This window comes from Staurois parvus, unplaced genomic scaffold, assembly GCF_062004578.1.
Source record: "Staurois parvus isolate SC_StPar_1 unplaced genomic scaffold, SC_StPar_1.0 ptg001297l, whole genome shotgun sequence".
Lineage (NCBI taxonomy): Eukaryota > Metazoa > Chordata > Amphibia > Anura > Ranidae > Staurois > Staurois parvus.
Window position 1 is genome coordinate 241,816 of NW_028319093.1, and position 25,529 is coordinate 267,344.

At 52.6% G+C, this 25,529-nt stretch overlaps 2 protein-coding genes across 2 annotated transcripts in view; one reads left to right on the plus strand and one right to left on the minus strand.

Annotated features, from left to right (window-relative positions):
• Window positions 1–546, minus strand: part of LOC149437388 (protein mono-ADP-ribosyltransferase PARP9-like) — a 56,505-nt gene extending 55,959 nt beyond the window's left edge. Inside the window, exon 1 of the mRNA XM_089660967.1 lies at window positions 372–546. The gene's annotated coding sequence lies outside the window, so the exon portion shown is untranslated. The remainder of the gene's footprint in view (window positions 1–371) is intronic.
• Window positions 547–730: 184 nt separating this feature from the next.
• LOC149437391 (E3 ubiquitin-protein ligase DTX3L-like) overlaps window positions 731–25,529 on the plus strand; it is a 34,962-nt gene continuing 10,163 nt past the window's right edge. The window contains exon 1 of the mRNA XM_089660968.1: window positions 731–1,168. Coding sequence (XP_089517094.1) covers window positions 865–1,168 — 304 coding nt within the window. The 5' untranslated portion in view covers window positions 731–864. The remainder of the gene's footprint in view (window positions 1,169–25,529) is intronic.

The window sequence follows — 25,529 nt, forward strand, 5'->3', positions numbered from 1 at the left end:
TGGGCCACCTGCTATAAGAACAGTACTTCTCCTCCTCCTATAAGTCCTCGTGCACACTGGATGTTTTTACAGCTGCTGTAAGTGGTCTGGCTTGGTCCCACTACAAACATGGACCACTGAGCCCGACATCCGCATATCTCCATACAGAGAACCCCTCCTGTGTAGAAGAATGGCGGATCACTTCGTGTTGTTTATATACACAATGAAACAAAATATCAACATTTCCTGTATTGTATACAAAGTGATACAATGTATCAGAGGGACCCCCAGAGACCAGCAGGCAGGAGAGGAGAGCTGGGGGGGTCTGTACACCCTGGGGGGTAATAATCAGGGGGGCTCTGGGGGTATTAGGGGGGAAATGGGTCACTCACCGTGCTCAGTGCGGGTGATCCGGGTGTGGAGGAAGTTCGGGTGACTCGGGACTTGAAGGAGGAATTTACTTTCTGTTTCTGTCCTCCACCTCCAGCTCCACCCTTTACTGGAAACAGAAAGTAAAGCGACACCGACAGAGGAGGGCAGCCTGGTACAGAGAGGGGGGCAGCCTGGTACAGAGAGGGGGGCAGCCTGGTACAGAGAGGACAGAGAGGAGGGCAGCCTGGCACAGAGAGGGGGGCAGCCTGGTACAGAGAGGGGGGCAGCCTGGTACAGAGAGGACATAGAGGAGGGCAGCCTGGTACAGAGAGGGGGGCAGCCTGGTACAGAGAGGGGGGCAGCCTGGTACAGAGAGGACATAGAGGAGGGCAGCCTGGCACAGAGAGGGGGGCAGCCTGGTACAGAGAGGAGGGCAGCCTGGCACAGAGAGGACAGAGAGGAGGCGCAGAGACAGTCCTACACAGAGTGAGTGGAACTTCTTAAGTAAATCTAATGTCTAGTAAGAGCACTGTGAGACAACCCCAATTTGGGGTGGGGGGGCAGAGAGATGGACAGTCAGGTATGTTGGGTTCTCCAGGACCTGTTATTGGGGAGAAGGGATGTCCTGCTCAGGGGAAAGGGGAGAAATTGATGGACGGGGGACACCCCATCCTGGTGAGAACTTCACCTTCAGATAGAAATTTATCGGTAAAGCTGCTGAAATATTTTGGAAGCAGATCGAAGTCTGGTGGAGGAGAGTGCGATGTGACCAGGGTGGATGGACAGACATACTGCGCCATCTTCCAGAATCAGGATGGTGAGTCCCATTATCTGTCACCCCAGGAGATGCCAACACTTTAGTGTAACAATCTGTCACCAACATAAACTACAACCCCAATTCCAAAAATTGGGCTGCTGTGTAATATCTAGATCAGTGGTTCTTAACCTGGGTTCGATCGAACCCCAGGGGTTCAGTGAGTCAGTCTCGCGGGTTCGGCGGAGGTGAAGACCCACACCCGACTCATATGATTCGTGCAGTAAATATTCATTATTATGTTTTTGTTTTTGTGTGAAAATCACGTTTTAATGGTTTTGTTCTTAACGGTTTTGTTCATTTTGTGCAGCTATGTATAAATATATACCTATGTTTTGAATTTTAAAAATCATATTTTATTTTTCCAATTAAGAAGGGTTCGGTGAATGCGCATATGAAACTGGTGGGGTTCAGTACCTCCAACAAGGTTAAGAACCACTGATCTAGATCAATACAAAATGCAACGATCTGCAAATCTCATAAACTCATATATTGTTCACAATAGAAAATGGAAAACATATCAAATGCTTAAACTGACAAAAATGGGATACTTTAAGAAAAGAAAATAAGCTGATTGTGAAATTGGTGGCGGCAACGTCTCAAAAAACGTTGGGACACAGCAGCAAAGAGCTGCCATAGTAAATGGTACTAACGAGGAAGAGCTAGAAGAACATTATGCAACTAATTAGGTTAATTAGTAACAGGTCAGTAACATGATTGAGTATAGAAAGTGTCTGAGAAGTAAGGATGGGCGGAGGGTCACCAATCTAAAAATTCTCCAACAATTTCAGAATAATGTTCCTCAACCTAAAATTGCAAATACATTACATCTATCATTATCACGTACCTGGTGGTGGAGGCCAATGGAGAGAGGGCTTCCCTTGCGGCTAAGTTCCGGACTCCCCTGAGAGTGGGACAGCGGGAGTCAGGCCCAAAGTCGCACAGGTCGCCTGTAGGAGTGCTGGTTGGTGGTCCACTCAGAAGCACAGCTGGTGCATGGAGATAGGTCTGCAGACAGGAGGCGCCTGTGCATGGTATGTAAGCCCTTCCGGGATTTAGATGTTTACTGGGTAGTCGGTTCAAGCCAAGGTCCGGTACCGGGTGGGAATCAGAGTGGACGTAGTCAGATGGGATAGCCGAGGTCATACACAGAGGAGCGAGAGAGAGAGAGTATCTAAGCCAGGCCAAGGTCAGATCAGGGGTAAGGCAGAGTAGACAGGTCCAGGAGCAAGCCGAGTCAGTAACAGGAAATCATGGGTCAAAGTCACAGGAACCAGGAACAGGGCACAGGGAGCTAGAGGTCATCCAGCAACTTGAGGAAGGGATGAGCCTCCTTATAAAGGCCGTCTGGCACCAGAATGAGGTTGATGTGTGCTTCTGCGGCCATGGAGAGTACTGGCAGAAATGCCAGATCTTCCAGAACTCCTGCTGTGGACAGGACCCTGACAATCATCATCTACAGTATATAATATCAAAAGATCTGGAGAAATCTGTGCGCAAGGGACAATGCTGAAACCCAATATTGGATGCCGGGGATCTTCGAGCCCTCAGACGGCACTGCATTAAAAACAGGATGGACATCGCCGCATGGGCTCAGGAATAATTCCACAAATCCCTGTCTGTGAACACAGCTCACCGTGCCGTCCAAAAATACAAGGTAAAGCGCTTTCATGGAAAGAAGCCAAACCTGAACATGATCCAGAAACCATCTTCTCTGGGCCAAAGCTCATTTAAAATGGTCTGTTGCAAAGTGGAAAACTGCTCTGTGAAATTTGAAATCTTTTTTGGCAACCATGGGCACCGCATCCTCTGGACTGAAGAGGAGAGGGACCTTCCAGCTTGTTAATGGTTCTCAGTTCAAAAGCCGGCATTCTTGATGGTGTGGAGGTGCAGTCGTGGGGATGGAACGGGCAGCTTGTACATGTGGAAAAGCACCAACAGTGCTGAAAGGGGCTTCCGGGTTTTTAGAGCAGCATATGCTCAGGCAAGAATGGGACAACATTCCTCTCCCAATACTCCAGAAATTTGTCTCTTCAGTTCCCAGACATTTGCAGAGTGTTGGTAAAAGAAGAGAGAATGCTACACTGTGCTAGACACGGGACTGTCCCGACTTTTCTGGGACGTGCTGCCAACAATTTCACAATGACCTGATGTTTTTCCTAAAATTATCTATTATTGATGGGCCGAACACCCCCATGTTTGGTTCACGGTCAAGCATCCGAACCCACAAAATGTTCGACCGTGACCTTCGAACATGAACCGAACTGAGCGGTATTTTCCGGCATCTGAGTATTTGGTGAAATCCCGCTCAGCGATGACAATCCGGAATGAGTTCTATGATGAAGTCATGCGGTGTTTTAGTAGTGAGACATTCATTCATGTTCTTGGTGTCAGTGGGGTTCTTGGTGTCAGTGGGGTTGACAGCTGAATGGAACAAGGATTGTCTGCATTGCCCAACAATTAAATAAAAAAAAAAACAATTTGGAGTCCCCCCTCCCATTCATACCAAACCCTTCAGGTCTGGTATGGATTTTGAGGGGAACCCCCATGCCAACATTTTTTTAAAAATGGCATGGGGTCACCCCCAGAATCCATACAAGACCCTTATCCAAGCTTTCAGCCTGGCAGATCAGGAAAGAGGGAGGATTGTTGGAGATACAACAGCATGTACTATATAGTATTGTGTGTTAATATCACTTGACCAGTAGATGGCGCTGTACACTAAGGTTACCAGTTGTGCATATGTGTAAAACTTGTTGGTTCTCTCTCTTCCTATTTCTCTTCTTCTCTCTCTTCAAAACCAAGATGTCTGCTGAAATGTGTTCTGTATGTTTGCAACTTAAGCCACACAAGTAAACAGAGTTCTGCCTCATCACAAGCTACCAGTGTCTTCTCTAACACATAACCAACAAGGATGAGCAAGCATGCCCCCCCCAAACCACACTAGGCAACATGCCCTCAACATGGGGGGCTGCCCCAAAGCACCTTGTCCCCATGTTGATGGGGACAAGGGCCTTGTGACGGGAGTGACTTTGGGTGGGGGCCCATGGAACACAGCTCACTTTGGAGAGGTGGGGAGACCCCTGTCTCAGCTCCCCGTATCCCTCTTATGTGTAAGTCACCCTGTGCCTGTTAGGGGTGCAGGGGGATCTGTCCTGATATTGTGTAGACATGTCTAGGAGATAGGTGGGGTGGGGGTTGTGAATTGTTTGGTGTTATGTGGCTACATCCCATTGTTCTATTGTGTGTCTTGCTGGGAGCAAATTATTATGGGATGTATGTGTTTGTGTATTGGCTTGGTGGGGGGTGTTTCCAGCAGCCCTCCCTCCTGATGGGACTTTCTGCTGGTGTGTCTCTTGTTCACTGTATCCGCTCTCCCCGGACCCCGCATTCACTGTATCCGCTCTCCCCGGACCCCGCATTCACTGTATCCGCTCTCCCCGGACCCCGCATTCACTATATCCGCTCTCCCCGGACCCCGCATTCACTACATCCGCTCTCCCCGGACCCCGCATTCACTATATCCGCTCTCCCCGGACCCCGCATTTACTGTATCCGCTCTCCCCGGACCCCGCATTCACTATATCCGCTCTCCCCGGATCCCGCATTCACTGTATCCGCTCTCTCCCCGGACCCCGCATTCACTATATCCGCTCTCCCCGGACCCCGCATTCACTATATCCGCTCTCCCCGGACCCCGCATTCACTGTATCCGCTCCCCCCGGACCCCGCGTTCGCTATATACGCTCTCCCCGGACCCCGCGTTCACTATATTTGCTCTTCAGGACCCCGCGTTCACTATATCTGCTCTCCCCGGACACCGCGTTCACTATATCCGCTCTCCCCGGACCCCGCATTCACTATATCCTCTCCCCGGACCCCGCATTCACAATATCCTCTCCCCGGACTCCGCATTCACTATATCCGCTCTCCCCGGACCCCGCATTTACTATATCCGCTCTCCCCGGACCCCGCATTTACTATATCCGCTCTCCCCGGACCCCGCATTCACTATACCCGCTCTCTCCCCGGACCCCGCATTCACTATACCCGCTCTCCCCGGACCCCGCATTCACTATATCCGCTCTCCCCGGACCCCGCATTCACTATATCCGCTCTCCCCGGACCCCGCATTCACTATATCCGCTCTCCCCGGACCCCGCATTCACCATATCCTCTCCCCGGACCCCGCATTCACCATATCCTCTCCCCGGACCCCGCATTCACTGTATCCGCTCTCCCCGGACCCCGCATTCACTGTATCCGCTCTCCCCGGACCCCGCATTCACTGTATCCGCTCTCCCCGGACCCCGCATTCACTGTATCCGCTCTCCCCGGACCCCGCATTCACTGTATCCGCTCTCCCCGGACCCCGCATTCACTATATCCGCTCTCCCCGGACCCCGCATTCACTGTAACCGCTCTCCCCGGACCCCGCATTCACTGTATCCGCTCTCCCCGGACCCCGCATTCACTATATCCGCTCTCCCCGGACCCCGCATTCACTATATCCGCTCTCCCCGGACCCCGCATTCACTGTATCCGCTCTCCCCGGACCCCGCATTCACTGTATCCGCTCTCCCCGGACCCCGCATTCACTATATCCGCTCTCCCCGGACCCCGCATTCACTATATCCGCTCTCCCCGGACCCCGCATTCACTATATCCGCTCTCCCCGGACCCCGCATTCACTATATGATTTTAAAATAATGTGTACAGTCGAAGATTTATTATAATATGGACAGAAACGTGCAGAACATATTGTTCTTTATTGAAATATTTAAGAACTTTGTATAGCTAGCTACAAATTTTAACCACTTCAACAGGGGTGGACTGACCATTTGGAAACCTTGGCACTGCCCGAGGCCCTGGGGTCAGTAGGGAGCACCATGAGATGCCCCTGGTACCGTTTTCATAGGCTTTTTTGAGTTTGGGCAAGGACAGAGGGGCCCCATGATCTCCTATTGCCCGGGGGCCCCATGAGTTGTCAGTCCACCCCTGACCTTCAATACCGGAGACTGTCACCCCCATCCTGCTCAGGCCAATTTTCATTTTTATCATTTTTGAGACAGATAGAGCTGTCTTTTGGTGGTATTTTTTCATTACTGGGGTGTTTTTTTTTTTGCTGAACAAACAAAAAAAGACCTGACATTTTGGGGAAAAAAGGTTTCTGTTATAGCGTTCAGCAAATAAGAAATTGTTTTTCTTTACTGATATGCACTAATAAGCTGCACTGATGGAGGAGTCACTGATGAGGTGGCATTGATAGGCTGCACTGAGGAGTCATTGATGAGGAGGCACTGATGAGGTGGCACTGATGGGCTGCACTGATGGGACTAATGAGGAGTCATTGATGAGGTGGCACTGATGGGCTGCACTGATGGGACTAATGAGGAGTCATTGATGAGGTGGCACTGATGGGCTGCACTGATGGGCACTAATGAGGAGTCATTGATGAGGTGGCACTGATGGGCTGCACTGATGGGCACTAATGAGGAGTCATTGATGAGGTGGCACTGATGGGCTGCACTGATGGGACTAATGAGGAGTCATTGATGAGGTGGCACTGATGGGCTGCACTGATGGGCACTAATGAGGAGTCATTGATGAGGTGGCACTGATGGGCTGCACTGATGGGCACTAATGAGTCATTGATGAGGTGGCATTGATGGGCACTAAGGAGGAGTCATTGATGAGGTGGCACTGATGGGCTGCACTGATGGGCACTAATGAGGAGTCATTGATGAGGTGGCACTGATGGGCTGCACTGATGGGACTAATGAGGAGTCATTGATGAGGTGGCACTGATGGGCTGCACTGATGGGACTAATGAGGAGTCATTGATGAGGTGGCACTGATGGGCTGCACTGATGGGACTAATGAGGAGTCATTGATGAGGTGGCACTGATGGGCTGCACTGATGGGACTAATGAGGAGTCATTGATGAGGTGGCACTGATGGGCTGCACTGATGGGCACTAATGAGGAGTCATTGATGAGGTGGCACTGATGGGCTGCACTGATGGGCACTAATGAGTCATTGATGAGGTGGCATTGATGGGCACTAATGAGGAGTCATTGATGAGGTGGCACTGATGGGCACTAATGAGGAGTCATTGATGAGGTGGCACTGATGGGCTGCACTGATGGGACTAATGAGGAGTCATTGATGAGGTGGCACTGATGGGCTGCACTGATGGGCACTAATGAGGAGTCATTGATGAGGTGGCACTGATGGGCTGCACTGATGGGCACTAATGAGTCATTGATGAGGTGGCACTGATGGGCACTAATGAGGAGTCATTGATGAGGTGGCACTGATGGGCTGCACTGATGGGCACTAATGAGTCATTGATGAGGTGGCATTGATGGGCACTAATGAGGAGTCAATGATGAGGTGGCACTGATGGGCACTGATACACTGCACTGCCAGACACTGTCAATCTGCACTGATGGGGCTGCAGTGATAAACAGTGCCCTGATTATCAGTGTAAACAGACTACTAACAGCCTTGCTGGTATCTGCTGTCTTCTCCTCACACAGACACACCTTGTGAGGAAAAGACTGCTAAAAAACCAGAAAGTCTGGTTTTTAGACACAGCAGTCACACCGCACACCTGATGCACACCCCTAGGGGGCACACGGGAGGTGTGTGCTATAGACACCCCCCCCCCCCAGAACAAAAGAACCTCGCTCATCATTTATTTAAAAGAAAGTTCCACACAATGTAGGTTTCCCACGCAGGGGTATCCACCATCAATGCAAATGAAAACAAAGATTCAGTCTCCTGGCTCTCTTGAGCAGCACCGCTGCTCAGGCTTCATGCCTCGGTCCGGTTGACCATTCACATACAACACACTACACCTGGGTTAGCGCCCTTTCCCAGCACTCCTGTTTCTCCAGCCCACAGGCTTGGTCCCCGTCTGCTCTCAGACTTCTCTGTGCCACCATGCACACTTGTGGCTGCTCCCTTGCACCCACATGGACTCCTCAGGAGGGTGGAGCCCAGAACCCCGGTCCTGACTCTAGAGGAAGCCCACACATACCTGACCAGTCAGTCTCCTGGCCATTCCCAAAACCTGGTCCGAGGATTGGAGATTTCATCCCTCCCAAATCACTTTGAAATCTCCCGGCTCCAGGTCCCAAAATGGACTTTACAAACAAATGAGGAAAGTGAAAAGCCAGTCTCCTTTGTATTAAACAAGTACCCTGGAGCCCCTCTGTAATGGAACCATCCCAGATTGCGCTTGAGTACTTCCGTTACAATACCACTTCCCCGTCCGAACACCAACCACCGACACCACAGCCAACCATACAAGACCAGACGACACCAGTCTTGAAGCAAACCAGGAGGTAGACTAGTTTATTTGAACACAGATACAAGATATATACACTCCGGGGACAATCCCCCCTCCCTGCATAATGACACAGGGCGGGGCAATCTACATTTAGTAACAAGAGACACACCAGGTATTCAAACTTCACACCAGCAGACAGTCCCATCAGGAGGGAGGGCTGCTGGAGACCCCCCCCCACTAAGATAATACACATAAACACATACATCCCATAATAGTTTCCTCCCAAGCCAGACACACAATAGAACAATGGGATGCAGCCACATAACACCAAACAATCCACAACCCCCCCACCCCCACCTATCTCCTAGACATGTCTACACAATATTAGGACAGATCCCCCTGTACCCCTAACAGGCACAGGGTGACTTACACATAAGAGGGATATGGGGAGCTGAGACGGGTCTCCCCACCTCTCCAAAGTGAGCTGTGTTCCATGGGCCCCCCACCCAAAGTCACTCCCATCACATATCTCCCCTTTCGGCAGGAGACTAACACAGGAGAAGACCCCAGACGGATGGACTCCGAAGTTAGTCTGTACTTCCAGTCCCCAATGCCAGCACCCGCACAGTACCCCAAACAAATGGTCCCACACAAAGCATTCCTCACCCAGCCAACCTCTGCCTCTCCCGTAGAACATACCCACCGCTGGGGAGAAGTACGGACTAGTCCTTCTCCCTGAAGTCCTCTCAGCCACTTGAGAGAAGACAGGATGGCTGGGCCGGCTCCATCATGCGGTGGGGGATCTGGGCCAACTGCCCAGCATCTCTGGGGTATCCAGGTGGTGACTGTAGTCTCATCCACTTTGACCTGACGGACATCCCCCAATGTTCACAAAGTAAGGCTGACATCCTCCTGTCCCAATGTCAGACCCTTTTCTGGGGTTGTGTAAGTGGAGACCGAAGTCCCATCCACAGACATCAGCTCAAGCTGCCGTTGTGAGGTGCCGATTGCATCCTCTTCCTGTAGCTCCTGAAGTGCTGATTGTTGTGGGCAGAGGTCAACCACGCCATGCCCTGATGTCAGCTCTTCTGCTGGAGGATCACTGGCTGGTTCCTCCTCAGCAGAAAAGTCTATCAAATCCCCAGTCTCTGGAACAGGTGTCTGGGGTTGGGGGTTCACCATCTCCTGTCCGTGGAACCCAGAAGATGTTACCAGTGCTGGGCAGAGTTCAGCAGTATTTGGCCCTGTTGCCAGCTCTGCTGCTGGAGGCTCACCAGGTTGTTTTTCCTCAGCAGAGAAGTCTATCAAATCCCCAGACTCTGGAACTGGTGTCTGGGGTTGGGGGTTCACCATCTCCTGTCCTAGGAACCCAGAAGATGTTGCCAGTGCTGGGCGGAGGTTAGCAGAGCTCTGCCCTCTTGTCAGCACTTCAGGTTTGGGGACGGCAATCTCTGAAATTTCCACTGCAGATTCTTGGGCATGCTGCTGAACATGTTTTAGCAGTTGCCTGTATGCCCTTTCCAGAAGCTGTTCTTTCATCAGCAGGTATTCCAGATCTGGTTCAAGCTCTGAGACCCCTGTGAGACCGAACATAGCCTCTCTGTCTTCTCGCAGGTCCTCCAGGGTAGGTTCTCCTTCATCGCCAAACACAAAATGATCTGTAAGGCTCTCCCACAGCAATCCAGGGCCACCAAAGTCAGGAGCATTCTTTTGTCACCCCTAAATATTTCTGCTCTGCGTACCATTGCAGAGCCCGATATCTGTTGTCCAGCTCTATCTCCTGCTGGACCAGCCTGTCCAAATCAGTCACCCATGGCTCGTGGGGTCGCTATCCCAGGAACAGCATCTGTAATTCCCGATGGTCCCTGGCTCGTTCCCCTGGGGTTGGATAGCACTTGCCCTCCTCCATACCAGCAACCTGGAGGGCTCCACTCCAAAGCACCACCCGAATCTGCTGCCTGAGCTCCAGGTACTGATCCACAGACACAGTCCTGGGGTATGATGCAAGAACGATCCACAGCAGCCCTGGGAACTCTGATGCCAGGTCCATATCTCCACTGGGGTGACCGACGTCTCCTTTCCTGATCTTGGATCCCGGTGGTGGTTTGGACGTGTTCACAGCTGGAAGCACAATCCCACTGCTGCCACCAATGTAACGGAACCGATCCAGTCTGCACTAGGGTACTTCCGTTAGAATATCGCTTTCCCGTTCAAAGACCGACAACAGACACCACTGCTGACCATACAAGACTAGACGACACCAGTCTTAAAGTAAACTAGGGAACAATTCCCCCTCCCTGCATAATGACATGGGGGGGGGAGGCAATCTACATTTAGTAACAAGAGACACACCAACAGACAGTACCATCAGGAGGGAGGGCTGCTGGAGACACCCCCCCACTAAGCCAATACACAAACACATACATCCCATAATAGTTTGTTCCCAAGCCAGACACACAATAGAACAATGGGATGCAGCCCCACAACACCAAACAATCCACAACCCCCCACCCCACCTATCTCCTATACATGTCTACACAATATTAGGACAGATCACCCTGTACCCCTAACAGGCACAGGGTGACTTACACATAAGAGGGATATGGGGAGCTATGACAGGGGTCTCCCCACCCCTCCAAAGTGAGCTGTGTTCCATGGGCCCCCCCCCACCTAAAGTGACTCAACCTGCTTTGTTGAGAATCCCAGATGAATTATCCTTTCTACACTGTGACAGGTCACCATACTGTCACATATCCCCCCCTTTGTTTCATCCTGGAGGGTGAAACACACAACCTACAGCTACTGGCATCTCTGTGCCAGCTCTCACAGGGGTCCAATCCGGTCTGACCATACTTTTCCTAAAGGGGAACTATACCCAATGACTCCTTTGGTGTCTCTCCCCAAGCCCCATTGTCACTCTGCTATGGGCTCTAATCAGACCATCCCCACTCTTTTTCTGGGTGCACTTCCATAAACACTTTCTCTTCTGAAATCCTAATGGGGTCCCCCTGGTTTTTCTATCGACCTTTCTGTTTCTTTACTTCAGGTTCCCAGGTTTCCTGATACCTCTCTCAGTATTACCGTCCCAAGGCTGTAGGGGACCTATTTCTACTGTATTTGTACTGGGACAACCCCTCTTACTTCTGGTACCTTTGGATATCAAACCTGCATGAATCATCACCACAGCATTCAGTTTACCATGAACAGATATATTCCAGTCACCATTGCACCTCAATATATTTTCCAGCATTGGATAGGACAGTGTCTGCAGAGGGCACCCACACCATAGGACAGCCATCACCCACGGGAACCTCACAAGATGCCCCTGTCATCAAGCACTCCGCAGGCAGCTGTCCCACCATTTTAACTTTTCCTATCCCAGTCCTGAACAGATGAGCTCTCGTCTGATCCATTTTGCCAGTTTTCACATACCAGTTGTCCCTGTGTTTCAGGGGTCTTATCAGACCGGTTACATAAACTTCTTTTTGGCCCAGTGACCCTGATTTCTTTAAGCACATCCACCTGAGCCCTGGTCAGGATCTCTGCTGTTCTTTGGTCCATGCTCGCCCCTTCCATCTCATGTGGTTTATCCACTGGTGCAGTAAACACGCCCTCCACCAACAACTGACCATCACCATCCTGGGCCATAGCAGCAAAAATGCTTCCCACCTGGCTGTTAGGAGGTGACACCTTTGACTCATTTTTCATTTCTCAAAAACCTCTCTCATATATAATAATTATAGAAAGTAGTCCAATAGCGTACCCGGAGGCAACTTATAACACCATCAACAAATTCAGAAATAAACCAATTCTTTCTGTTCCCCTTTGATATGTACAGCCGGCCATTTGGTGCTCCACCTAGTGGTACTCCGCACTACCAGACCATCTGACTGTGGAGGAGACACCTCAGTATACATTGGCTGTACATCCCAAAGTTCAGGCATCCCCTTTAATGCTTTTGTTACAAACCAGCCACTTGACTCCAGACCTAAGACCTTCCTGAAGATAGCCAGCCACTTGGCTCCAGACCCAAGACCTTCCTGAAGATAGCCAGCCACTTGGCTCCAGACCCAAGACCTTCCTGAAGATAGCCAGCCACTTGATTCCAGACCCAAGACCTTCCTGAAGATAGCCAGCCACTTGGCTCCAGACCCAAGACCTTCCTGAAGATAGCCAGCCACTTTACTCCAGACCCAAGACCTTCCTGAAGATAGCCAGCCACTTTACTCCAGACCCAAGACCTTCCTGAAGATAGCCAGACACTTGACTCCAGACCCAAGACCTTCCTGAAGATAGCCAGACACTTGACTCCAGAGCCAAGACCTTCCTGAAGATAGCCAGACACTTGGCTCCAGACCCAAGACCTTCCTGAAGATAGCCAGCCACTTGATGTGACAGGAGTGACTTTTGGGGGTGGGGGGACCCCTGTATCAGCTCCCCATATTCCTCTTTTGTGTAAGTCACCCTGTGCCTGTTAGGGGTACAGGGTGGTCTGTCCTGATATTGTGTAGACATGTATAGGTGGGGTGGGGGTTGTCCATTGTTCACTGCCATGAGCTGCATCCCATTGTTCTATCGTGTCTTGCTTGCCAGCAAACTATTATGGGATGTATGTGTTCCTGTATTGTCTACTGCCACCTGGTGTATCCCTTGTTCTATTGTGTGTCTTGGTTTGGTGCGGAGTGTTTCCTGTAGCCCTTCCCCCTGATGGGACGGGCTGCTGATGTGTTTCCTGTTCCTGGTTGTATTTCCCCACCCTGTGTATATATCTTGTGTTTGTGTTAAAATAAAGCAGTTCTACTTCCTGTCTTAAGAGTCTGGTGCTGGCTATTTCCTGTATGATCAGCGGTGGGGTCCGTGGATGGTGTTCGGACAGGGAAGCGAGAGTCTAACGGAAATATCCTAGCGCAGTTGGTTCCGTCCGGTTCCGTTACACTTGACTCCAGACCCAATACCTTCCTGAAGATATTTATGATACTGGGAAACTCACCTGGTGAGACTTGAGAGGTTACAACTTTTAAAGGGGCCTCCTCCCAGCTGGAGGTAACCACAGCCTGGTGCTTCACCAGAGCTCTGCCAGGTGCTGGGATCACTCTCAACTGCTCAGGCTCAGTATCCGTAAGCTGTGCTCTATTCGCCAGAGCTCCTCAGCACCGATCCATCCACCCACGGAGACACATAAGAACTGCTGGGCTTAGTTGCAGATCTATTGCACAAATCACTCTGGATCATGTCAGACTTGGTAACATCTGTTTTCCAACTGCAGGTTGCAATGCCTCATATCCACCACTTTGCTCTGGTGGCTCTTCATGAATTGCCCAAACATTTGCATCTTTCACAGCCTGTATTAACCCGCTGTTCACCTGAACACTTTCAGTATTAGTAGATTGCACCAACACACTATGACAAGGTGCAGTTCCATTCTGCCCCACCAGAGTGACATCACAGTTGTCCGGGGCAACCTCCGGCTCCAATACATGGAGTTCCCTGGAGATTTTAAGGACACCTGTGCTGTCTTACCACCAGTTGCTATGGGAAATGACCCGTCTTTAATTACAGCTTTTGTTCTAGAAGATCTCAGGGTTTTCCCAACAACAGTACATTTCTCATCATTAGAGATGAGCGAATCGAAGTATCCGAAGTGGAATTCAAGTCGAATATCTGAAAAATTTCGATTCGTGCCGAATCCGAAAAATAGCCTAATTCGGACGCGCGAATCGAAATTTTTCAGAAAATGGCGGCTGACATGTGCGGCGACGGAGCGGGGATGTCTGGGAAGGCGCGCAGACAAGGCGCGCTGACCCATAATGCATTCCTCAACGACATGTGATCGCATCAGCCAATCAGCAGCCAGCCAGCCAGCACTGTGTAATGGTCGAGGTATATATAGCGGCCATTTTGGAATTCTTCATTTGCCTGCAGTCATTGAACAGAGGCAGACCGCTCTGTACTAGGGACAGGGACAGAGTTAGGGCCACAGAAACGAGAATTGGGGACAGAGAAAAGTTACTTAGGGACACAGAACCATTACTCAGGGACACAGACTTGTTAATGAGGGCCACAGAATTGTTATTTAGGGACAAAGAAACGCTAGTTAGGGCCACAGAATTCATACTCAGGGACAGACAGAATTGTTACTCAGTGCCAGAGAATTGTTACTTAGGGCCACAGAAACGTTATTAGGGCCACAGAATTGTTACTCAGGGACAGACAGAATTGTTACTGAGTGCCAGAGAATTGTTACTCAGGGACAGACAGAATTGTTACTGAGTGCCAGAGAATTGTTACTCGCACAGACAAAGAATTGTTACTCGCACAGACACAGAATTGTTACTCGCACAGACACAGAATTGTTACTCGCACAGACACAGAATTGTTACTGAAGGCCACAGAATTGTTACTCGCACAGACACAGAATTGTTACTCGCACAGACACAGAACTGTTACTGAGGGCCACAGAACTGTTACTTAGGGCCACAGAATTGTTACTCGCACAGACACAGAATTGTTACTCAGGGCCACAGAATTGTTACTCAGGGACACATAATCGTTGAATTAAAGAGTATGTCAGACAACATGCAGAGGAGTGGCAGAGGAGGCAATGTTTTAGGAGCGAGCAGACGTGGCAGCAGAGGAAGGGGTCGAGGCAGCACTATTCGCAGCCAGAGGCCAGTGCTCCCGGTGTCATCCAGCGGTCGTGTCTCCACCGACAACCCTGCCGTCATCGATTGGTTGGCTCGGTCGTCTTCCTCTTCCCAGGTCACCTCTGACACCTACAGCCAACGGTCGGTGGGTACGTCAGACACAACCGTTAGTTGGCATGGCCCGGGAGCAAGCCCACTGAAATCACATGTCCTCTACCTGCCCCTGTCCTTTGCTGTTCCCTCACCAAGCGAAGTATCGCATGCTGTGGGCTCAGCCCCACTGTACAGTGAGGAAGAGCTAACAGAGGGCGGTCAGGAACGGGGGGAGACATCCGCCTTTTCAGCAGCCAGGCGAACAAGTACTGGCGAGGAGAGTGGCTCGGTAGCCGGTCTAGAGACAGGTCTGTCTCCTGACCCACACGCAGCCGAGGGGGCTAGTAGTGAGGCGGAGACCCTACTTGATGATGAGGAGGTTGATCGCACTTGGCAGCCTCATCGTCATCAGGCAATTTCTTCCGCATCATCAGGAGAAGAGGGTGCCAGCTTGGCAGCGAGCGAAACAGTCGGTGGGTTGCCCAGGAGGCAGCAGGGTCGCATCAGTGTCAGTGGAGCCAAACGGCCACGGAGTAGAGCACCAGCTCCACTGCAGCCTACCACCACGGCCAGTAGTGGTGCCGGTGCGCACGGAGGAAGTAGCAGTCAGCCAGTGAGGAGTAGCGGGGGCAAAGTTTCCTACTCGGCGGTGTGGCAATTTTTCGTCAAGCCGCCCGAGGAAGTAAACGTAGCCGTCTGTCGACTATGTGGCCAGAAATGCAAGCGTGGTCAGGGGGCCCATGTTGGGACTACAGCGTTGCGTCAGCATATGCAGCGTCACCATTCGGTGGCCTGGGAAAACCGTGATAAAGATACGGCGGTTCTGCCTGCCCCAGCCCCCGCTCCATCACCCGCTCCGTTACTTGCTCCGTCACCCGACGTCGTCAATCGCCCTCTATCAGCCAGTCAAGGCTCCAACACCTCTGCTGAGGGGAGTTGTCGCTCGTTGGCATCTTCCGCTCATTCAGATGCTCCTTCTCCTGCTACTCCTCTTCTCGGATTCCGTCAACAGTCTTTCTTGGAATCCGTTTCCAAGAGACAACAGTTTGCGAGCACGCACCCGACGGTGCAAAAGCTGAACGTCCTCCTGTCCAAGTTGCTGGTGCTGCAGTCCCTCCCTTTCCAACTGGTGGACTCAGCACCTTTCCGAGAAATGATGGCTTGTGCCGCGCCGCGGTGGAGAGTGCCAAGCCGTCATTTCTTCGCCATAAAGGCAGTGCCAGCCCTGCATTCACATGTAGAAGAGATGGTGGGCCAGTCTTTGAGCATGTCGGTCTCTGCCAAAGTGCACGGCAGCGCCGACGTGTGGAGCTGTAACTACGGTCAGGGACAGTATATGTCATTTACGGCCCACTGGGTGAACGTGGTGCCGGCACAGCCGCACCAGCAACTTGGACAGGTCACGACGCTTTTGCCTCCACGTTTGCACGTCCTTGGTCCAGCAAACATGTCCGCCTTTACCACCTCTTCTTCCGCCGTGTCCTCAGCCGCCACCCCCGTGCCAAGTCCCATTACCCGACCGGCATATCACATGTGCAGGGCGCAACGGTGTCACGCTGTGCTGCACCTGGTATGCCTTGGCGAACGTAGTCACACAGGGGAGGAACTTCTGAGTGTAATGAACAGAGAAATCGACAGATGGCTGTCTCCGCGCAAACTGAAAATCGGAACCATGTTGACCGACAACGGAAAGAACATGGTGTCTGCTCTGCGTCAAGGAAGGTTGTGCCATGCGCCATGCATGGCTCACGTGTTCAATCTGGTTGTCAAGCGGTTCCTAAAATCCACCATCCCACTGCAAGACATCCTTAAAATGTCACGTAAACTTTGCATGCATTTCAGCCATTCCTACACCGCAAAGCACACCCTCCTTGAGCTGCAGCGGCAGAACGGAATTCCACAGCATCGCCTGATCTGCGACATTGCAACAAGGTGGAATTCAACCCTACACATGTTAGACCGCCTTTACGAGCAGTGAAAGGCCATCACCGATTTCCTGATGTTACAAGCGGATAAAGGTACTCCCCTGTGTAACTTCGATGTCAGCCATTGGCAGCTCATGCGTGACACCTGCCGCTTGCTCAGGCCCTTTGAGGAGGCCACGCTATTCGTGAGTCAGCAGGACTATGGGATGAACGACGTCATTCCTCTGTTGCACGTCCTGGAACAAATGCTGTTAACAATGGCTGGTCAGGGTGCGGTAGACGTGGCGCACAGATCTCAACGCCACATGACCCCTGTGGGGGCAGGACAGGAAGAAGAGGAGGAGGTAGAGGAGGACATTGGTGCTCAGGAATTATTGAGTGAAATGGGTGGTTTTTCCACTCAGCGGACAGGAGTGGAGGAGCAGGAGCATCTGGTAGAGGAGGAGGAGGAGGAGACAGAGGACCCAGACGCACCGTGGCAGTATGCTGTGGAGATGGAGGCAGGGAGTCCCTCGCATTCCTTGGCGCAAATGGCCCATAGCATGCTCGGTTGCTTGCGTAGCGACAGCCGAATAATAACCATCAGACAGAGGGATGACTTTTGGCTGTCCACCTTGTTGGACCCTCGCTATCGTTCCAAAATGGTGGCCTTTTTCACACCTGCTGAGAGGGAGGCCAAAATTACGTACTATAAAAACCACCTATGTAGTCAGTTGGTCTCTGCCTTTGTGCGCCAACGTCAATCCTCAGACACTGTGGGCCCTGTGCGCTCGCGTTCCGCTGCCATGGCAGCAGGGGAGGGGTGGGGTGGTAGGAGCAGTGGCAGCTCCACCAGCAGCGGCTGCCTCAGTCTGCAGTCGATGATGAGTAGCTTTCTTCACCAGCGCAGTGAGGAAACTACTAACCAGCCGCAGCAGCAGCAGCAGCATCAGGTGGACCTGGAGCAGGAGCTCAAACAACAGGCTTGGGCCTACTTGGACAGCACCCTGCCAACCGAGGTAGACAATCCCCTTGACTACTGGGCAACGAAACTTGACCTTTGGCCCCAACTAGCTGAATTTGCCCTTGAAAGGCTGTCATGCCCGGCCAGTAGCGTGGCATCGGAGCGCGTGTTTAGTGCGGCAGGAGGTATTGTAACTCCGCGGAGGACACGACTGTCCACCCAAAGTGTGGAGAGACTCACGTTTGTGAAAATGAATCAGGCGTGGATTAGTCTGGATTTCAAACCACCAGTTCCTGACACAACTGACTAAATGCGCCATGAATCAGGCCCCTGCCATGTGCCACTTTCAGGTCTCACACACTGCTGGTGTGTTCCATTTCTTGTCATAGGGTGCTGGCAGATTACGGGCCTCCCATTGCTGCTGTCTCCATCGCCACACTCTGCCATGTGCCACTTTCAGGTCTCTTCACACTGCTGGTGTGTTTAATTTTTTGACATAGGGTGCAGGCAGATTACGGGCCTCCCATAGCTGCTGCCAGGCCCCTAATCTGCCATGGGCCCCTATATACCGCCTCCTCATGCTGCTGCCAAGTCCAGAGTCTCTCATGTGTCCCTGTACGGCCTCCCATTGCTGCTGTCTCCATCGCCACACTCTGCTGCCATGTGCCACTTTCAGGTCTCTTCACACTGCTGGTGTGTTTAATTTTTTGACATAGGGTGCAGGCAGATTACGGGCCTCCCATAGCTGCTGCCAGGCCCCTAATCTGCCATGGGCCCCTATATACCGCCTCTTCATGCTGCTGCCAGGTCCAGAGTCTCTCATGGGTCCCTGTACGGCCTCCCATTTCTGCTGCCAGGAGGCAGCAGGGTCGCAGCAGTGTCAGTGGAGGCAAACGGCCACGGAGTAGAGCACCAGCTCCACTGCAGCCTACCACCACGGCCAGTAGTGGTGCCGGTGTGCACGGAGGAAGTAGCAGTCAGCCAGTGAGGAGTAGCGGGGGCAAAGTTTCCTACTCGGCGGTGTGGCAAGTTTTCGTCAAGCCGCCCGAGGAAGTAAACGTAGCCGTATGTCGACTATGTGGCCAGAAAGTCAAGCGTGGTCAGGGGGCCCATGTTGGGACTACAGCGTTGCGTCAGCATATGCAGCGTCGCCATTCGGTGGCCTGTGAAAAACGTGATAAAGATACGGCGGTTCTGCCTGCCCCAGCCCAGGGTTCCATTTTGTCATAGGGTGCTGGCAGATTACGGGCCTCCCATAGGTTCCGCCAGGCCCCATATCGGCCATGGGCCCCCCTACCTCCTGGTCACGCTGCTGCTGAGCCCACAGTGTGACCTGGGTCCCTGTACGGCCTCCCATTGCTTACACTCTGCCATGTGCCACTTTGAGGTCTCCTTACACTACTGTGCTTGTCCATTTTGACATAGGTTGCTGGCAGATTAGAGGACTTCCATAGGTTCCGCCAGGCCCTATATCGGCCATGGGCCCCCGTACCTCCTGGTCACGCTGCTGCTGGTCCCACAGTGTGACCTGGGTCCCTGTATGGCCTCCCATTGCTTACACTCTGCCATGTGCCACTTTGAGGTCTCCTTACAGTACTGCGGTTGTCCATTTTGACATAGGTTGCTGGCAGATTCCAGGACTTCCATAGGTTCCGCCAGGCCCCATATCGGCCATGGGCCCCCGTACCTCCTGGTCACGCTGCTGCTGGTCCCACAGTGTGACCTGGGTCCCTGTACGGCCTCCCATTGCTTACACTCTGCCATGTGCCACTTTGAGGTCTCCTCACACTACTGTGCTTGTCCATTTTGACATAGGTTGCTGGCAGATTAGAGGACTTCCATAGGTTCCGCCAGGCCCCATATCGGCCATGGGCCCCCGTACCTCCTGGTCACGCTGCTGCTGAGCCCACAGTGTGACCTGGGTCCCTGTACGGCCTCCCATTGCTTACACTCTGCCATGTGCCACTTTGAGGTCTCCTCACACTACTGTGCTTTTCCATTTTGACATAGGTTGCTGGCAGATTAGAGGACTTCCATAGGTTCCGCCAGGCCCTATATCGGCCATGGGCCCCCGTACCTCCTGGTCACGCTGCTGCTGGTCCCACAGTGTGACCTGGGTCCCTGTATGGCCTCCCATTGCTTACACTCTGCCATGTGCCACTTTGAGGTCTCCTTACACTACTGCGGTTGTCCATTTTGACATAGGTTGCTGGCAGATTCCAGGACTTCCATAGGTTCCGCCAGGCCCTATATCGGCCATGGGCCCCCGTACCTCCTGGTCACGCTGCTGCTGGTCCCACAGTGTGACCTGGGTCCCTGTACGGCCTCCCATTGCTTACACTCTGCCATGTGCCACTTTGAGGTCTCCTTACACTACTGCGGTTGTCCATTTTGACATAGGTTGCTGGCAGATTCCAGGACTTCCATAGGTTCCGCCAGGCCCCATATCGGCCATGGGCCCCCGTACCTCCTGGTCACGCTGCTGCTGGTCCCACAGTGTGACCTGGGTCCCTGTACGGCCTCCCATTGCTTACACTCTGCCATGTGCCACTTTGAGGTCTCCTCACACTACTGTGCTTTTCCATTTTGACATAGGTTGCTGGCAGATTCCAGGCCTTCCATAGGTTCCGCCAGGCCCCATATCGGCCATGGGCACCCGTACCGCCTGGTCACGCTGCTGCTGAGCCCACAGTGTGACCTGGGTCCCTGTACGGCCTCCCATTGCTTACACTCTGCCATGTGCCACTTTGAGGTCTCCTCACACTACTGTGCTTGTCCATTTTGACATAGGTTGCTGGCAGATTAGAGGACTTCCATAGGTTCCGCCAGGCCCCATATCGGCCATGGGCCCCCGTACCTCCTGGTCACGCTGCTGCTGAGCCCACAGTGTGACCTGGGTCCCTGTACGGCCTCCCATTGCTTACACTCTGCCATGTGCCACTTTGAGGTCTCCTCACACTACTGCGGTTGTCCATTTTGACATAGGTTGCTGGCAGATTCCAGGACTTCCATAGGTTCCGCCAGGCCCTATATCGGCCATGGGCCCCCGTACCTCCTGGTCACGCTGCTGCTGGTCCCACAGTGTGACCTGGGTCCCTGTACGGCCTCCCATTGCTTACACTCTGCCATGTGCCACTTTGAGGTCTCCTTACACTACTGCGGTTGTCCATTTTGACATAGGTTGCTGGCAGATTCCAGGACTTCCATAGGTTCCGCCAGGCCCCATATTGGCCATGGGCCCCCGTACCTCCTGGTCACGCTGCTGCTGAGCCCACAGTGTGACCTGGGTCCCTGTACGGCCTCCCATTGCTTACACTCTGCCATGTGCCACTTTGAGGTCTCCTCACACTACTGTGCTTGTCCATTTTGACATAGGTTGCTGGCAGATTAGAGGACTTCCATAGGTTCCGCCAGGCCTCATATCGGCCATGGGCCCCCGTACCGCCTGGTCACGCTGCTGCTGAGCCCACAGTGTGACCTGGGTCCCTGTACGGCCTCCCATTGCTGCTGCCAGGAGGCAGCAGGGTCGCAGCAGTGTCAGTGGAGGCAAACGGCCACGGAGTAGAGCACCAGCTCCACTGCAGCCTACCACCACGGCCAGTAGTGGTGCCGGTGTGCACGGAGGAAGTAGCAGTCAGCCAGTGAGGAGTAGCGGGTGCAAAGTTTCCTACTCGGCGGTGTGGCAAGTTTTCGTCAAGCCGCCCGAGGAAGTAAACGTAGCCGTATGTCGACTATGTGGCCAGAAAGTCAAGCGTGGCCAGGGGGCCCATGTTGGGACTACAGCGTTGCGTCAGCATATGCAGCGTCGCCATTCGGTGGCCTGTGAAAAACGTGATAAAGATACGGCGGTTCTGCCTGCCCCAGCCCAGGGTTCCATTTTGTCATAGGGTGCTGGCAGATTAGCGGCCTTCTATAGGTGCCGCCAGTCCCCATATCGGCCATGGGCCCCCGTACCTCCTGGTCACGCTGCTGCTGAGCCCACAGTGTGACCTGGGTCCCTGTACCGCCTCCCATTGCTCCCACTCTGCCATGTGCCACTTTGAGGTCTCCTTACACTCCTGCGGTTTTCCATTTTGTCATAGGTTGCTGGCAGATTAGCGGCCTCCCATAGGTGCCGCCAGGCCCCATATCGGCCATGGGCCCCCGTACCGCCTGGTCACGCTGCTGCTGGGCCCACAGTGTGACCTGGGTCCCTGTACGGCCTCCCATTGCTTCCACTTTGCCATGTGCCACTTTGAAATCTCCTCACACTCCTGCGGTTGTCCATTTTGTCATAGGTTGCTGGCAGATTACAGGCCTCCCATAGGTGCCGCCAGGCCCCATATCGGCCATGGGCCCCCGTACCTCCTGGTCACGCTGCTGCTGAGCCCACAGTGTGACCTGGGTCCCTGTACGGCCTCCCATTGCTTACACTCTGCCATGTGCCACTTTGAGGTCTCCTCACACTCCTGTGCTTTTCCATTTTGACATAGGTTGCTGGCAGATTAGAGGACTTCCATAGGTTCCGCCAGGCCCCATATCGGCCATGGGCCCCCGTACCTCCTGGTCACGCTGCTGCTGAGCCCACAGTGTGACCTGGGTCCCTGTACGGCCTCCCATTGCTTACACTCTGCCATGTGCCACTTTGAGGTCTCCTTACACTCCTGCGGTTTTCCATTTTGTCATAGGTTGCTGGCAGATTAGCGGCCTCCCATAGGTGCCGCCAGGCCCCATATCGGCCATGGGCCCCCGTACCGCCTGGTCACGCTGCTGCTGGGCCCACAGTGTGACCTGGGTCCCTGTACGGCCTCCCATTGCTTACACTCTGCCATGTGCCACTTTGAAATCTCTTCACACTCCTGCGGTTGTCCATTTTGTCATAGGTTGCTGGCAGATTAGCGGCCTCCCATAGGTGCCGCCAGGCCCCATATCGGCCATGGGCCCCCGTACCGCCTGGTCACGCTGCTGCTGAGCCCACAGTGTGACCTGGGTCCCTGTACGGCCTCCCATTGCTTCCACTCTGCCATGTGCCACTTTGAAATCTCCTCACACTCCTGCGGTTTTCCATTTTGTCATAGGTTGCTGGCAGATTAGCGGCCTCCCATAGGTGCCGCCAGGCCCCATATCGGCCATGGGCCCCCGTACCTCCTGGTCACGCTGCTGCTGGGCCCACAGTGTGACCTGGGTCCCTGTACCGCCTCCCATTGCTCCCACTCTGCCATGTGCCACTTTCAGGTCTCCTCACGCTCCTGCTGGTTTCCATTTTGTCATAGGTTGCTGTATGGCCTCCCATTGCTGCTGGCTCCACCGCCACACTGTGGCTCCAAACACTGGTTTTGGCCCCGTGACTGGCCAAAGGAGTGAAGTGTGCAGTGATTCTAAGATCGACGGCACTCATCTGCATGTCATACTGACTGACAGTATTATTTCTCTTCCCCAGCAGACTCCAAGGGCATTTAAATTAAAGGTACAGTGTTCTGCACTAATATTAAGTCTCTCTGAAGCCTAGAAACACCCTTTTTTAAGTTAAATTCACAGCGAATTTATTCGACTCGAATCGAATATTGTCCACGAATTCGCCGAATCAGTCGAATCAAATTTTTCATTTCTTCGCTCATCTCTACTCATCATCTCCACCATTCTCAGCATTTTTAGCTCTTGTGGGCTGTCCTAGCCCACCACCAACCTGGGACTGGCACACATTAGTGACATCACTTTCTTTTTGAGAACCATGCACAGGTTTTACTTTAACTCCTACCTCCCCACTGTACAAGGCACTGCACAGAGAAAAGTCACTCTCAGGAGCACATTCAGTGGCCCAACTAACTGGGGTCACCCCTACATCAGAATGGACCATAACCAGTCCTTCTCAACATGACATCAGCAGTCCCAGCCATGGTTTTATCACACACAGTCCTACCCACTACAGTAGTAGGTGCCGCCATCTTCATTTCAGTGCTTCGTCTCATGACCCCGTCCTCAGCTGCACTTTCCTTGGCAACTTTTCCCTTGTGTCCCCAAGGTGAAGTGACATACGCCCTCATAGGCTCCATGGACTCTCTGGCATCCCCCGCAGGCACAACAGGTGCTTCGTCCCTGTTGCCAGAGGTGGCTGCCAACATTTTAAAACAAGAATCTGGGCTTGTTTGATTGCTCCTGTGGACAGGTGTCTTTTATAGAGGTAACACAATGAGATTAGCAGCACTCCCTTTAAGAGACTGCTTCTAATCTCAGCTTGTTACCTGTATGAGAGACATCTGGGAGCCAGAAATCCTGCTGAATGATAGGGGATCAAATCCTTCTTTCCCTCATGAACATGCAGATCCGTCATCATTTGTTAGACGCATTTCTGCTGAATTTGTTGTTGTATTCTGTCTCTCAGTGTTACACCGAACATTCCATTGTTAGACCGATCATTTCTGTGTGAGGGGCGAACATTCCATTGTTAGACCGATCATTTCTGTGTGAGGGGCGAACATTCCATTGTTAAAGCGATCATTTCTGTGTGAGGGGCGAACATTCCATTGTTAGACCGATCATTTCTGTGTGAGTGGGCAACTTCTGCTCTCCCCGCTTCTGCTCTCTCCGCTTCTGCTCTCCTTGTTTCTGCTCTCTCCGCTTCTGCTCTCTCCGCTTCTGCTCTCCCAGCTTCTCCTCTCTCCGCTTCTCCTCTCTCCGCTTCTCCTCTCCCCGCTTCTCCTCTCCCCGCTTCTCCTCTCCCCGCTTCTCCTCTCTCCGCTTCTCCTCTCTCCGCTTCTGCTCTCCCCGCTTCTGCTCTCCCCGCTTCTGCTCTCCCCGCTTCTGCTCTCCCCGCTTCTGCTCTCTCCGCTTCTGCTCTCACTGCTTCTGCTCTCTCTGCTTCTGCTCTCCCTGCTTCTGCTCTCTCTGCTTCTGCTCTCCCCGCTTCTGCTCTCTACGCTTCTGCTCTCTCCGCTTCTGCTCTCACTGCTTCTGCTCTCTCCCTGCTTCTGCTCTCTCTGCTTCTGCTCTCTCTGCTTCTGCTCTCCCCGCTTCTGCTCTCTACGCTTCTGCTCTCTCCGCTTCTGCTCTCACTGCTTCTGCTGTCTCCGCTTCTCCTCTCTCTGCTTCTGCTCTCACGGCTTCTGCTCTCCCCGCTTCTGCTCTCCCCGCTTCTGCTCTCCCCGCTTCTGCTCTCCCCGCTTCTGCTCTCACTGCTTCTGCTCTCTCCGCTTCTGCTCTCCCCGCTTCTGCTCTCCCCACTTCTCTCAAAATATCTGAAATAGTTAATTTTTACTGTTTTTTCAGTGCTTTCTGGGCATTTTGGAAGGTCTTCTGAGGTTATCTTTAAAAAACGCGCATAAACGCGCATAAACGCGGTATGCAAACACAGCTAAACAGACATTTTTTAACCTCCGTTTTCCAGCAGTCAGTTTCCATCGTTCAGAAGTGTCCCGTGTACATGGAGCCTCAACAGATGGGAACAAAGTCTATTTAAGAACATAATTAGTGGTAGAGATGGTTT